This window comes from Nestor notabilis, unplaced genomic scaffold (genome assembly GCF_000696875.1).
Source record: "Nestor notabilis isolate BGI_N333 unplaced genomic scaffold, ASM69687v1 scaffold10244, whole genome shotgun sequence".
Taxonomy (NCBI): domain Eukaryota; kingdom Metazoa; phylum Chordata; class Aves; order Psittaciformes; family Psittacidae; genus Nestor; species Nestor notabilis.
In genome coordinates this window covers 7,839-21,605 of record NW_009926053.1, presented here as the reverse complement: position 1 = coordinate 21,605, position 13,767 = coordinate 7,839, and the positions used below count along the sequence as shown (strand labels likewise).

Below are 13,767 nucleotides of genomic sequence, written 5' to 3'. Positions count from 1 at the left end.
AAATTCCCATCTCAGAGCTGTGTGTTTCCTCTGGTGTGTCAGGGTGGAAGTACAAACTTTGCCCCATTTCAGAATGGGATGTCTTGGACTAGGAAGAGGTATCCAGGCTGTTTTTTGGGCAGCAGGGAGCCTGCTCACCCTGCAGGCATCTCATCGTGGGGTGAATGATGGAACAAATCTGTCTCCTGTGATATCTGTATGCCTCTAGCATGGCGTTAATCGGCAGCCCGATTAGCCTGACTTGTAATTAAATCCTATTGATTAGCTAAATGTCATTGGCACGGAGAGCAGCTGGCAGCGGCTGGGATGCAACGGGTCTCTTGGTCTCCATAGATTTGCAGCAGGGGTTTTGGGATTGGGTAGAGGAAGGGGTGAAAATGAAACTTGGTCTGAGCTCCATCACCTGTGCCATGGTGCAGAGCACCATAAATTGGTCATGGCAGGAGAACCAGTTGGATCTGGGGCTGCACTGGCTGAAGCCAATGGGAGACTCTGCCCACATGTACAAGCCCCTTGGTCCTCCTCTGCCTCTTGGAGCAGCTTTGGGCTGGAGGGTACTCCATGCAGGGGAAGCAATGGTTCCTCTGCAGGTCCCTGGGAGAGGTGAGCTCCCACAGAAGCAGCTTTGCAGCGTAGAGCCATTGGGGCTGCTTTCAGGTTAAATTCAGCTCTGTGCCAAACTCATATCAAGTGACATGGGAGGGAGGTAGATGTGACATTAGGATGCATTTTCTGGGCTCCTGTCACTCCATCTTCCATAGCACATCTATTAAAAAAGCTTTTAATAGCCTCTTCAGAGGTAATTTAATTGAACTGAATTGATGGGTGAATTACAGAACTGTCTGTCCTTCTCCATCCATTTTTATTGGAATTTGCTTGCTTGCTTCTGGTTTCACTTGCAGCATAGCATCGGGCAGGAGGGGCACCTCAGGCTGGGGAGAGCTATTGCCTGGCCGGACAGATCCCCTCTGGAGCCTGGGAACCAGTGTCTACCCATGGAACTGCAGCAGACACCACCACCTTCCTCCCATCCTCCATACCTGCTGCCTTCGTCTTCTGCTGGGCCAGTGACATCACCTGAAAGGCACCGCAATTAAGGCAGAGCTGTTCAGCCTCTATTCGCTACTGATATTTTTATCCTTTTGGCTCTGCTTTAGAAGCAAAATCCTCTTTGCTGGGCACCATTTGGTCTCCCTTGCTCCAGGGCAGTGTGCTTGTCTGAAGCAGAGCCCTCACCAAGGTCAGGAGCAGCTCAGACCCTTGACTGTGTTGTTCAAATCAGGGAGGGGTGGGATGGGGCATCCTAGGGGCTGCCTTGGTGCTGTCGGTTAAGTGGGGTGTTTTATTTCATACATGCGAAGTATGGAAGCGATTTCCCCAACATTTCCCTCTTTAATTTGCCTAAAGCCAGGCCTTGATGATTACAATTTCATTGCACGCAGCCTTTCCACCAGCAGCCCATACAAATGCTTTCCTGCCAGGTGGATCCCTGGCAGCTGCACACACTCATTAATCCCAGGCACTGCTCATCACACTAAGTGTGTGACGAGTCTTTAGCATCACCCAGCCTGGTTTCCATGCCCAGGTTGGAGCTGGGTTTGGATGGGTATCTCTGCAGAGAAACCCTCCTCTGATCCAGGCAGAAGATTGCCTTCAGACAGCCTAGAAATAACTCCTACAAGGATCCTGTAGCCAAGCTGGAAATAATCCAAGGACTTTTATGATGTATCCATTATCATTTCCACTTAGGACTGGTAAAAATTAGTCTCAATTTTTCATGCTCCTTTGTTGCTTCCCTACCCCCTGGAGTATTTTTTCCATGCAGTCTGTGCAGTTATGGCATCACTCTTGGATAGTTTTCAGCCCGCTTGTTGTTTAGAAGAGGAGCGGGTTTGTCTCCTCCCTCTGCCTGAAGCAGGATCAACTCCAGAGCATTGCTATAACAAACATGATCCACATCATCCTTTAAGAGCTGTTGTGGTCTTGTAGAAGATCTATCAGGGATGGTCGGAGCGAGTGTTTCTTTGTGTTTGTGCTCTGGTACCCCCAAATTTCCCTGCCAATGCCGTGGCAGTCGACTGGCGACAGCCTCCCACTGGCCTTAAAGCTGTTCTTCCTTCACTTGTGCCTTAATAGCGAAGAGTAGGTAGGTGCTATCACACCCTCTGGGAGCGCTTAAAAGTAACACCACAACAGCAGAGGTGTATGTTTACTCAGAAGCAATTATTAAATGACAAAAGCCTGTAATTTTAAACCTTGAGAATCACTGCGCTGATTTACTTAACCCCCAAATTAATTGTGATCAGGATGTCAGAGTCAGCTGCTGGAAGAGCACAGCAGTGCTTTGTGGCCAATGCCAAGCGCAGGTGAGAAGCCTTCCCGCAGTTTCCCCTCGACACAAACTGCAAATGACATTGGAATGCCAATTGTGCTCAGCTTTTGCTGCGCAAACTATATTCTTCTGCTTCCCCATTCCTAGAGAAACTCTGCAATTAGTCCATGGACCAACAACATCCCGGGGAAACGGGCCTCAGTAGATGGGGTCGGCAAAGCCACCCTGCCTGCCCAGCATCCTAAATCCTGTGTTTTGCTATTTCCTCTCCAGGGCCTGAAGCCGATGGACCATAATGGTTTGGCAGATCCATATGTCAAATTGCACTTGCTTCCCGGAGCCAGTAAGGTGAGAAGCCTTTTCACTCCTCTTCCTGGGGCTGCATCTTTCCCTTTGGAATCAGACCAGGGAGGTTCCTCAGGGAGAAGCTCTTCACTGGCTGACCTCAGTCTCCTGCCTGGCTCTCACTCAGGTGAGCAGGGGAGAGCAGCAGCAGGAGGTAAGAACTGGGGCTAAATCCAGCCCTAATTCCTCGCCCTTGGGAACAGGGGGTGCAAACACTGCGCTCCAGAAGCCCCTGGGAAGCATCGAGTGAAGTGATCCGGAGCTATAAGCAAACCACCTCTTTTCTTTTTTTTTTTCCTCCTTTTTCTTTTGCATCTAAACCCCCTCAGATCATAATAAACCAGAGTTTAAATCATAAGGGAAATATTTCCATCTACTTAGGTTCAGCACTTGCTGGAGAGAAGAGTAATTAAAGATACTAATACATATAGTGAGAGCTTGGTGTAGCTGATGGGATGTTGAATTTAAATGCTAAATGTATGTGATATGAATATTAACTGCACTCTTATTACACTAAAGGAAAGACCTTTTGGGGGGAGGTGTATTTACTTGTTATGGTTCAGTTGAATTAATTCATAATGTTCAGGGTGGTAAGCGGGAGTTTTTAACCACATTTCAAGTTCTGCTGGAAATAGGAGAGCCAGAAGCACTTCCATCAGTGATATTATCTGTCATTTCCATGTTTTGCAAATTCATTGATTAGCATTTCTGCTGGAGGTGCTGGAGATGAGGGAGGCGAGAGGGAAGCTCTGTGCTGAGGGTAGTCGAGGAGCTACAGACTGTACAAGCATGGCTCTGGAGCAGCCATAGGGGACTCCGCTTGCCCCCACGTCCCTCTGCCTCCCTGATTCCTCTGTCTCTGCACCTTGTTTCCAAACTGCCCAAATCTGCTCTGGGAGAGGTGAGCACATCTGGGAGGGAACAGTGGATGTGTCCTGGCCTGGATGTGTCTGTACGCTCATTCCAGCAGCAGGACAGTCTCCAAGTCCATTGATTGTTTCTGTCCCAGTCTTGGGCTCTCGGGCACCTGCGGCAGAGCTGAAACCAGAAAAGCAGGAAGCAGGGTTGGATTCGTTCACCTCATGCAGAGGTCTCCAAGTGAGCTGGTTACTGAGTAAATCATTCCAGGTGGGAGAAAAAGGTGCTTCCAGAGCTCAGTTCCTTTGATTTAGTTCACGTTTATTGCTCAGAGCAGCATTGGGCTGCTGGGTGATACCCATGTTACCCCCCTAGCTAAATTCACTTTCCTTCCAGAGATGCAGAGCTGCAGCCCCAGGATCAGGCCCCAGTGGGTCTAAGCAGGCAGGGGGTGCCATCAGGGTGCTTCCTCTGCTGGCTTCGTCACCCCCCAGCAGGCTCTGCACTCCTCTCTGATACATATCTTGCTGCTCGGGCTGGAACCTGGTGTGGTGGAAGGAGATAAAATAGGTGTGGGGTGAAACCTGGCATGACAGAGTGGCTTGTTTGAAGCAACTTTACAAAGCTGGGGAAGATTTAAGGCAAATGAGGTATTAAATCAACAGCAACAGCAGGCCATAAATGACAACATCCGTTTGCAGTCTCCTTTGGTCTGCATCGCTCTGCTGTCGCCCCTGGACATGCCTCTGGGCACGCGGGGATTGTCTCAGTGAGGCTGGTGCCCAGGAGCTTCTCCTTCCATGCTGCAAGCTCCTGCCTGAGTGATGTGAAAAACAATTGGTGTTGCAGGGCTTTAGATGATGCTGCTAATTGAGTCCCTCCTGACCCTGCATCCCAGTCAGCTCCTGGAGCATCACGTCTTGCTCCAGGGGTATCCTCCTAACCTGGTGCTCAATGTTACAGCCCCTCACCCAGCCTCAGCAGTGCTGCGCAGGGCTCAGGTTTCTTTCAAAGGCAGAAATGGCTTTGCAAACCTAAAGGAAGCACAGCACAAAATACAGAGGTTTTCTCTGTCTCTGAGAGATAGACCTAGAGCAAGCAGCTGGTTTGCATGAAGAGTTTGGGAGTGAGATGCCGTGCTGTGATCCCTCGATGGCTCCATTGCACTGGCAGCTCCTTGGCCAGTGGCTGTGTCTGGTCAGTCTGGAAGAGGTTGTGTGTTTGGGCTGCTCTTGGTGGGGAAAGGACATGCTAATAAGGTGACCCTTCTCTTAGCTGCAAGCACAAGCTCTTTTCTTCACCCCATGCTTCACATCCCACTCAGATTGAGCTCAGGGCTGGTGACCCAAAGGTGGGTAATGTAGTAGCTTTTCATAAGGCCACACAAGACAAGTTTGAAGTATTGATTTCCTGAGAGTTCCTTATGCCCAGCAGTGGCCGAGGCAGGGATTGAACTTTCCAACTTTACATCTAATTAGAAGGAAAATTGCTGTTCTGCCAGGCTGTATCAGGCTGGGGGGCTGATGAAGAAGCCCCATCTGAAGCCTGCAGCCCTTTGCTTCTGTCCCCAGCAGAAGTGGGTGGCTCAGGGAGTGAGAAGATTAATGTCCCCAAATCTGGGGGTGTGTGTATGCCGGGATGCCTCATCCATGCCGGGGGCGCAAGTGGCTGTGACAGCCCCACTGTCCCTAACCTCTGCAGAGCTGTGGCACTGGGAAGAGTTGCCAGTGCTAACAAAATGTGTATAAAGGAAGTTATTTTGAGTCAGGCAGGAACGGGAGCTGTGCTGGGTGCAGGAATGAAAATAAACAGCCAGAACAGCAAATTGGTATTTTTAAATGAACCTGAAAAGACATTTTTTTCTCTCTCTTGCTCTCTCCTGCTGCATAAATGAAGTCCCCGTCCTCTGTCTCCTCTCTGCCAAGGTTCCTGTTTTGCTGGCTGTTTCCAGGGTGCAGGATGCAGGGTTGGATTGCTTTGCAAATGAGCACATTGCCTTGTCTCTGGTTATTGCTATGGTCAGGGTGGATTTGGGCCGCCCCATCGAGGACTGGCAAGGTTACAGTACTGGGGCAGAAGGGCAATAGCATCAATTGCCCTTTTATCTCCAAATGGTGCTTCCTTTTCTCCCCCTCCCCTGCCCATCCATGCCTAAATGACCACCTGGGGTGGGGTCCTGCTGACCTCCATTTCCTTTGGTTTTCCAGGCGAATAAGCTGAGAACCAAAACGCTGCGGAACACTCTGAACCCCACCTGGAATGAGACACTCACCTACTACGGCATCACCGATGAGGACATGATCCGCAAGACCCTGCGGTAGGGCCCTGGTGGGGTGAGTGGGGTGCTGAGCCCAACTCTGGGGGGGGCACATGTCCCTTCCCCTCCCTTAGGGCCATCTCCCCATCCCAGTGGCAGTTTCCAGGGGGAGATCATGGGGACCCCAGTTCCCCAGCCCCAAAGAATGATCATGACAGCTCCTCATGGCAGAGTTATTACCCACCAAAGCCTATAGATTGTGCTCATGCCCTGCACACCCCATCACCCCCGTGGTGACCAATGTTTGATTTACTGTGAGCCTGGGCTGGAATAGCTAGTGAGGAGCATGGTCCTGCATAACTCACTGGGCTCCTGCCTGCAGAGGTGGTGTTATTTGGATTTAAGCTCTTCATGCCTAGCTCTCATGGGCATGTGTTAAGACTTTACAGTGATGTCTTGCTGAGAATATCTCCCCAGGAAAGTTTGGGGCCCTTTCAAGGCTGAGCTTTTCGGAAGAAAGCTGGAGGCATCTGTGAATTATTGCCAAACTAAAAGAGGAGCATTTGTATGTATTTATTCTATTCTGTTAGTTTAGTTCAGTCCCTGTGCATTTGGCATCTCCTGGAAGCATCTCCCAGGGGCTGGGAGATGTGTGGGGCTGGTGGTGGCCAGGAGCAGCGTGGTGGGGCTGTGTGAGCTTGGAAGTGCTGCTTTGTGGGGTCAGACCCCTGTGAATGAAAAGGTTTTCATGTCTTAGCCACCATCCCACATGGGTGAGGGCAGGGAATGACCTAGAGCCTGTGGACAGATCCTGCCCAGGGCTGCTCCAGCACCGCTCTGACCTGGGACCATTATGCAAGAGGATTTGCGGTAAGAGCTCCTGTTGAACAAAGGAGGATCTTACATCCTGCTCTGGCTTTTGTCAGCTCCATGGCTGGCATCTGACTCTCCTTATTTGCAGGTACCCTGGGAGTTTATTATTTTCCCCAAGACAAGAGCACAAAGCTGCTTTATAAAAGGTCCTGCTCCGAGGTGAATTTGGGCAGAGCCTACCTGTTGTCTGCAATGTGCATAGAGATGAGAAATTTAGCGCCACAGATTATTATTTCACATGGAAAATATTAGTCATGCTCAAAGTGCTGCAGGCTCGTTGGGCTGGAAAGCCTCTGCTTTATTTTTATTATTGGCTTTTTTTTGGCTTTTTTTTTTTCATTTTTTCACTCCAGGCTTTGAAGTTTTCAGCCTTTTCAAGCATGGAAATCAGTTTGTAGAGAGGTGTTCAGCTGAGTTGTTTGCTGAAAGGCACCAGGGAGCAGAAGGGTTTGATCCCCACCTTTTTGGGGCACTGGTAGCTGCTTCCCCGTGGGAAGAGCTGCACTCACCTGCTCCTGGGAGGCAGCAGGGAGGTGTGGGATGCTCAGTGGCAGGGGGACATGAGAAATATGTGCTGGATTTGCCCTTCTCCCCACAGACATCCCTCATTAGCACATCCCTGCTCCTGCCCACCAGCCTGGGTGCTGCGGGTGCTTTGTCAGGAGCCAAGTATGGCCACAGGTTCCCTCAGGGGGGACATGGCTCCACAGGAAGCTCAGGAGATTGCTGGCGAGGTCAATTAATGGCTCATTACCCAAAGTGGCTTCAAAGGGCACCTTTCCAGGGAGGTGAGGGGAGCCTGGAGCCCGCCTGCCATGCAATTGTCCTGTGTGAGCTCCCAGCTGGGCAAAACTCCCTGTGAAGCCTCATCTGCTCATACATGAGCAGCATCCCCATCTGTGGACAGATTTGTCACAGATCTGTGGTTTGGCATCTCCTTGTGCCATCAGAGCCATCCGTCCATCTCGTGCCTTCACACTCATCAGAGCTGCCTCTTTGCAGGGGGTTCCCAGGCTCTCCAGCTCTGCACTTTGCAGCTTGCCAGCAGCTAACCCCAGTGAATTAGGTGATAATTAAGGATCAAAATCCTCTCCATACGGAGAGGAATATCCAAGCACGATTCTGACTCATTGGCATTTGCAGCTAGTCAGTGGGATTTGCTGAAGCATGTCCCCATGGAGGTGGTGAGCCCCATGATGACATGGCCACAGGGACCACATGAATCCCCACCTTGCCTCCAAGTGTAGTGCTGGGGTCTGGCACTGCATCCAGATGAGTGGGCTCTGTCCTGTGGGATTTAGCACAGCCCAGTCCTTGCCAGAAGTGTGGGAGCCCCAAGCCCCCCCACCCCAGAACTAATGAGGCTCAAGATGTTTCCCTGGGGAGGTTGTGTAAGCAGAAAAGTGGACAAGTTTGTAAAGTGGAGGTTGCTGTAGGGCTGGGGCCTGCGGCTTTGGTTGTGCCTGATAAAGATCCTAGAGAATTAAAGAAACAAACTTTTGGGTAGAGAAGGTTTCCCAGCCAGCATCTCTGCTGCAGGGCTGTCCTGTCTTGTGGGCCATCTCCTCTCCTGCTGTGGCGGGTCTTCCCTGGGTGGGATTCAGGACGCAGCCTCTTGTGTGGACCCTGAAAAATTTTCTACTCAGGACTCTGATCCCTTTAAAGACTGTCCATACGTAGATGGTGTGTAAAGGTTCCAAAGAAATAAGGTTTCTCAGTCCCATCTCTGAAACCAGCGTAATGCAGGGTGAAGACTGGGATGCCCTTGGTGGCCCCATGTCCTTCCCTGTGCTGCTCAATGCTTCATCCCAGCCTGCCCTCAGGCAATGGGCATGTGCTCAGCCACTCTGCCCAGTGGGTTTGGCAGAATTTCAGGTGGGATTTCAAGCTCTTGCCTATGGTCCAGGGAATTCCTCCTCTAAAACAAAGCTTCTGAGCACTGTGGCTCTATTTCTTGTCTTGCATGGCGGAGCCAGAGCCTAAAATTCAAGTGGTCTTCATTTTCCTTAAGAGCAATTCCCCAACCCCCTCTTTTCTCCATCTTTGCGGTTGAAGATATTGGCAAAGGAGATTTTATTTATCCTGAGGCAGGTTTAGATGAGATCAGACTTCTTGCAAACCAGACACAAGGTAGAAAAATCCATTTTTTATTTTAAGTCCTTGCTTGGATTTTATGCTTCTCAAACACTAGGTATTTAATTGAGTAGAAGGATGCAAGGCTGGGAAATGTTGCACCTCCTCAGGGGAGGGATCTCTGCTTTACATGAGGATGGGCTGGGGTCTCTGGTGGCTGGGACTCACCAAGGACTCTTATTTGTGGGTTGAGCTGTTTCTCTTCTATGAGCCTCTCGGTAACACCAGCGGCAATGGCCCTTCACCCTTGTGGTGCCACTTCCTGCAGGAAGCATCTCCCATGCTGTGTATTGTCCTGCCTTCAGTGCTTTGCTTCACCCACCCATCATCTTGGCAAAGTATCTCCTCTGCCAGGAAGAGAGGACTTCAAAGCTGCAGGGACCCTGGCTTTCCTTGTGCTAATCAGGCGAGGCTCCTGCAAGGCAGCTGTGGGTAGTTGAAAGAGCGTGAATGATGCTCTCCTTGGTCTGGGAGGTGATTGTTCCCCTGGTGCCTCCTCAGTGCTGAGATTCATGGAGGGACAGGGAACATGATTTGCAAAGTCTCTTTAATGTGAAAATAACGGTGGAGATCAAAGCTGCCACCAGCCTTTGCCTCCCTGCTGCCTGCAGAGCATGTGATGCAGTAGAAAAGCTGGAAAAGCACCCAAAAATCTTCCCTGCCCACCTGGGCACTTGGTTGGATGCGTCCAGCATGGGTTCGTGGGTCAGTGCTGTCACGGGGCACTCTGCTGGTGCCTGCAGCCCTCCTGGGGGGATGAGTGGCATTCACCTCATTGCAGGGGCCAGACTAGGGACATCCCCTGCCTCCTGGAGAGCAGAGTAATGGATCCCTCTTGCCCGAGACCCCCAGCCCCATGCTGTGCCCTGGCGGGCTGCCCCTCATCCCCATGCGGCCTCATCCAAGCTGGTCGAGTGACTTTGCTGTGACAGACCCAAACCCTGGGACCCTTGAGGTTCACCTCCCAAGCAGGGCCACCCCCAAGGGAGAAGGAGAGGTGAAGGCTGCCCACCTAATTGTGCTGGCAAGCAGGATTTTGTTAATGAATCAACCCCCTCAAAAAACACCAGATACTTCAGATTTCATGAAACACAGCAGGTGGGAGGATCTTGAAAGGTCTCATCCATTCATTGAATTAAATATCCTTGAGTCTAGCCCAAGACTTAATAGCAACGAAACCACCCACCATCCTGAGAGAAGGCAAATTCAGAGCCGCTCGAAAGATGCTGGACTTGGAGGGCTGGGATGGGTGGGATTGGAGGCAGGTTCCCTGTCTGCTCCAGGAGGAAATCCCACCCTGCAGTCCCAGCTCCCAGTCCCTGTCTGCAATCACCATTTCTCCCCATCTGCAGCCATGCTGCAGCAGTCTCTGGTGGTGGGAAGCCGGGGTGCATGACAGGGGGAGGCAGAGAAATGCTGCGGGGGAAATTGGAATAGGCAGAATACACTCGCCCACGTTTAAATAATACATGTAATGTGCAATAAATAGATTGTATTCATAATAAATATCAGAGCTGGACAGATATTGGATACAATTATTCACATCCAGATATATTGGCAAAGTGATGCATTATTCATATCATACTCAGCTAGCTCATGAATGCCAGGAATTATTTGTTTAATCATGTGTTTGACAAACATCATGACTCATTAAATATATTATTCAGGAAATAGTATTTGATCAGGTCTAATAGGCATGCTGCAGACACTTAGAGATTTGGGGTCCCAAATTGCTTTACTCCAGAAGTGCTGAATAGCTTTGCTCCAGAACTGCAGGCACACTCATAATTTCATGTAACTTTTACTGTGGTTTCTGTGCTCAGACTTTGAGGCATTTTGTGATGGAGCCCAACACTGATTACTCCTTTGGTTTTAGGAGACCTGCATGGTCCGAGGACTCTGCCTTTTTCTCGTCTGTTTCCTTGCCAGGCACTGCCTGTCCAAGCAGGCATCACCTGCACATTCGCTCCTCTATCGAGAGCCTCCCAAGTTGCTATAGGGACTATACGGAATCTTAGCTACAGGAGATGTGTGTTCACACTCTGCTGCCTATTACATGCATGTGCATTGTGGAAAAGGGTCCTCATTGACCCCAGTTTTCCCTCTTCCACAATGGGAAAGAGGCCAGAGAAATGTGTGTGTGAGGAGAAGTCATGAGTCAGTGGAGTGGGGTTGCTTGAGCTGTGCGTGAGTCAGGGCTGTAACCCAGGAGCCCAGGCTGAGTAGGAGGGAGAATAAGTTTAACGAGCAGTGATTGTTCACTTGCTGCTTAGTTTTCTTCCAAGATGGTTTTCACAGCCTTTAAAGACAGGGACCCCTCAGTGGAAGTTGTCAAATCAAAAGCCAAGCTCAAGGGATGGGGTTTAATAAAAAGAGACGAGGGAGGGGTGATGTTTGAGTTAAAGGGGTCAGGATGGCAGGTGAACATGGCTGCCAGAGACACATCTTGCCGTTCGTTATGGAGCTGACTTTCTAATCCAAGGCATAAAATTCCATCACATCAATGTCTTGTAATAAAATTCAAGCTAGTGTAATTGCAGAGGGAGGGCTGGGGACGGAGCTGCCTGCTCATCTGACTCTGCCTTCACTTAAACGACTGGTGCACCACCAGCCTACCCGCCTTAAAAATACCGCCTGGAGAAGATGAACCGCAGCCAGCCAGAGGGACTGGGAGGGCTGACACAAAACTCTGCCTCTGAACCTCCTCTGGTCACCACACACAGATGGGCACACAAAGAGAGGACCCACCTGAGAGATGGCCAGAGATGCCAGAAGGAAAATGGGATTGGGAGAGACCTGGCAGCATCTCCAGCTCCATCATGCTGCTCAGAGACAGCAGCAGTACCCAGGTCTTGCAGATGTGCCTCCCAAGGGACCCAGTTCTGCACAAATACCTTAACTAGCTGGGAACATCAGTGGGGACAAAGGGGATGGCCATCACCCCAGCGCTGTGTGTTGCCTTCAGTGGGGTGCAGCTCAGGCAGCTGTGGGGTGTTTTCCTGTGCCCTGCTGCTACAGGAGGGATCTGCAGTGCAGGAGCACATGAACCATCCCTAGGGAGGGCACGCAGGGGCTTGCAGCTAATCTGAAATTCTCTGAGCTGTAGCATGCTGTACAGGGGGTGGTGTTCTCAGAGCTGCTTGGTAAGGTGGGAGCAAGTGGCTTCCCCTGGGCAGTGAAATGGGGCTTGGTGGGGCTCTCCAGCCTCTCCCAGTGCGACAGTCAAGATGCTCTCCATGCCACCATCACTGAAGTTTTCCAGTCATTTCCTTCCTGGGCTTCCATCCATCCTGGGTGGTTTGGGGGCTTCACAGCAAGTAGAATACTGCATTCGGTATCTTGTGCTTTTGGGCATATCTAGACATTGTCAGGAGAAGATCTTATTACTTGTGTTCTTACCAGGTAAAACAGGCACCAAACCCTGCCTCCCCTGAGCGTGCAGGAGACCGCACTGCTCTGCAATGGCCGGGTGTGAAAACAGACCCCTGGCTGCCAGCTCCTGGTGAGGATCATGTTCCTCTCCTCTGCTTCCATCACTGTGTGCTTGCTTCTCCTCCCCGGAGCCTTGGCCAGATGGGTGTGGGGTTGCGCACGCCTGGCAAGTGCCGCTGTTTGTCTGGAGCTCCTGCTGCTCCTTTTTTGGTTTTGTTCTTTAAAAGAGAGGCGGGAGGAGGAAGGGAAATGGGAAATATTGTGCCTGCATTTGAGATTCTCTTTAAAGATTTTACTGTTGTGGTGGGGTGAGGGTTTTTTTGCAGGTATCTATAGTAACGCTGCATCCAGCTATAGTTTTCTGGAGAGCAGCATTCCCCATCTTCCCAATTGGATTATTTTTTTCCAAACCCCCTTCCTGTGCCAGTCTGTGGCCCTAATGGTCCTTGTGCTGTGTAACTGAGCCATTTCCATGGCCCTCGCCACCTTGTTATTCACTTGTGACCAGGAGAGTGGTCAAACCATCCACAGATAAACCATCCATGGGTAATGCATCTACACAGGCCAGAAGTGTGGTGTGCAATTAGTTACTCTGGGGCAGAATAGCAGGTCACTATTTATCTTTAATTGCTTTTAGCCCTTCCCAAATAGGTCCTGTTTGTTGAAACCCAGTAAGGTGGAGTCTGGTCACTGCAGGCAGAGGTGCTGCCCATGAGAAATGACACCAACAGGATTGGGTGAAAGAAAGATGAGAAGAGACTGTAGGAAGATTTTTTTTGAAAGGGGGGGAAAGGAGAAAAGGGAAGGGAAACACCTTTCCTTTATGGGTGGAGAGTCCCGATGGTCCCTACATGGCTCTTGTGGGGATGCAGGATGTTTCCTTTGGTGGGGATGGGATGGCTTTCCTTGTCCCTAGCTCCAGCAGCACTGCTGGGGGATGGCCAGTCCCTCACAAGGCAGCCACCACCCTCCTGAACCCATTCTAGGATTTTAGGAGCTGTGAGCAGAGGCTCCCTGCAAGCACTAACTTTGCTCTTCTGTTGTCTCTCCTGATGCTGCGAATGGGCTGGGAAGCAGCAGAGAAATGACTCATTAGCTGCCAGCTCAGGGAAAGGCATTTATAGCTTTTGCATGGAAAACAGCCTTCACTCAGCATCGCCGTCACTGCCCTCGGATGCAGGTGCCGTCACGGGGCGCAGGACCCTGGCGGGGCTGGGGAAGCTGCGGTTGGCCGAGGTGTGATGCCTTCTGCAAGGCTGGGTCTGCAGATCCCGTGTCTGCATGGTGGAAGAGGAGGTGGAGGACCCCCTCTGTGTCCCAGCCCGGGCAGCCAGATCCCCAGCACCAGGGGACACCTTGAGAGCCACCACACTCAGGAACTCCTCAGGTGAGGAGGGAGGGAGCCCTGCTGGGAATCACGCTTCTCCCGGCCATGTAGTGCAAGTGTGGGTTTAAGAAGAGCCTCCGCAGTCAGGCAGGATGCAGCTGGGCTGGCTGGGGCTCAGACTCGGGTTGTTTTAGTCCCTGGTGACTTTGA

At 50.9% G+C, this 13,767-nt stretch overlaps 1 protein-coding gene across 1 annotated transcript in view; it reads left to right on the top strand.

Moving 5' to 3' along the window:
- The window catches only part of DOC2B (double C2-like domains, beta), a 32,647-nt gene that overhangs the window by 14,696 nt on the left and 4,184 nt on the right, over positions 1–13,767 (top strand). Inside the window, exons 3-4 of the mRNA XM_010013340.1 lie at positions 2,606–2,680; positions 5,743–5,852. Coding sequence (XP_010011642.1) covers positions 2,606–2,680; positions 5,743–5,852 — 185 coding nt within the window. The remainder of the gene's footprint in view (positions 1–2,605; positions 2,681–5,742; positions 5,853–13,767) is intronic.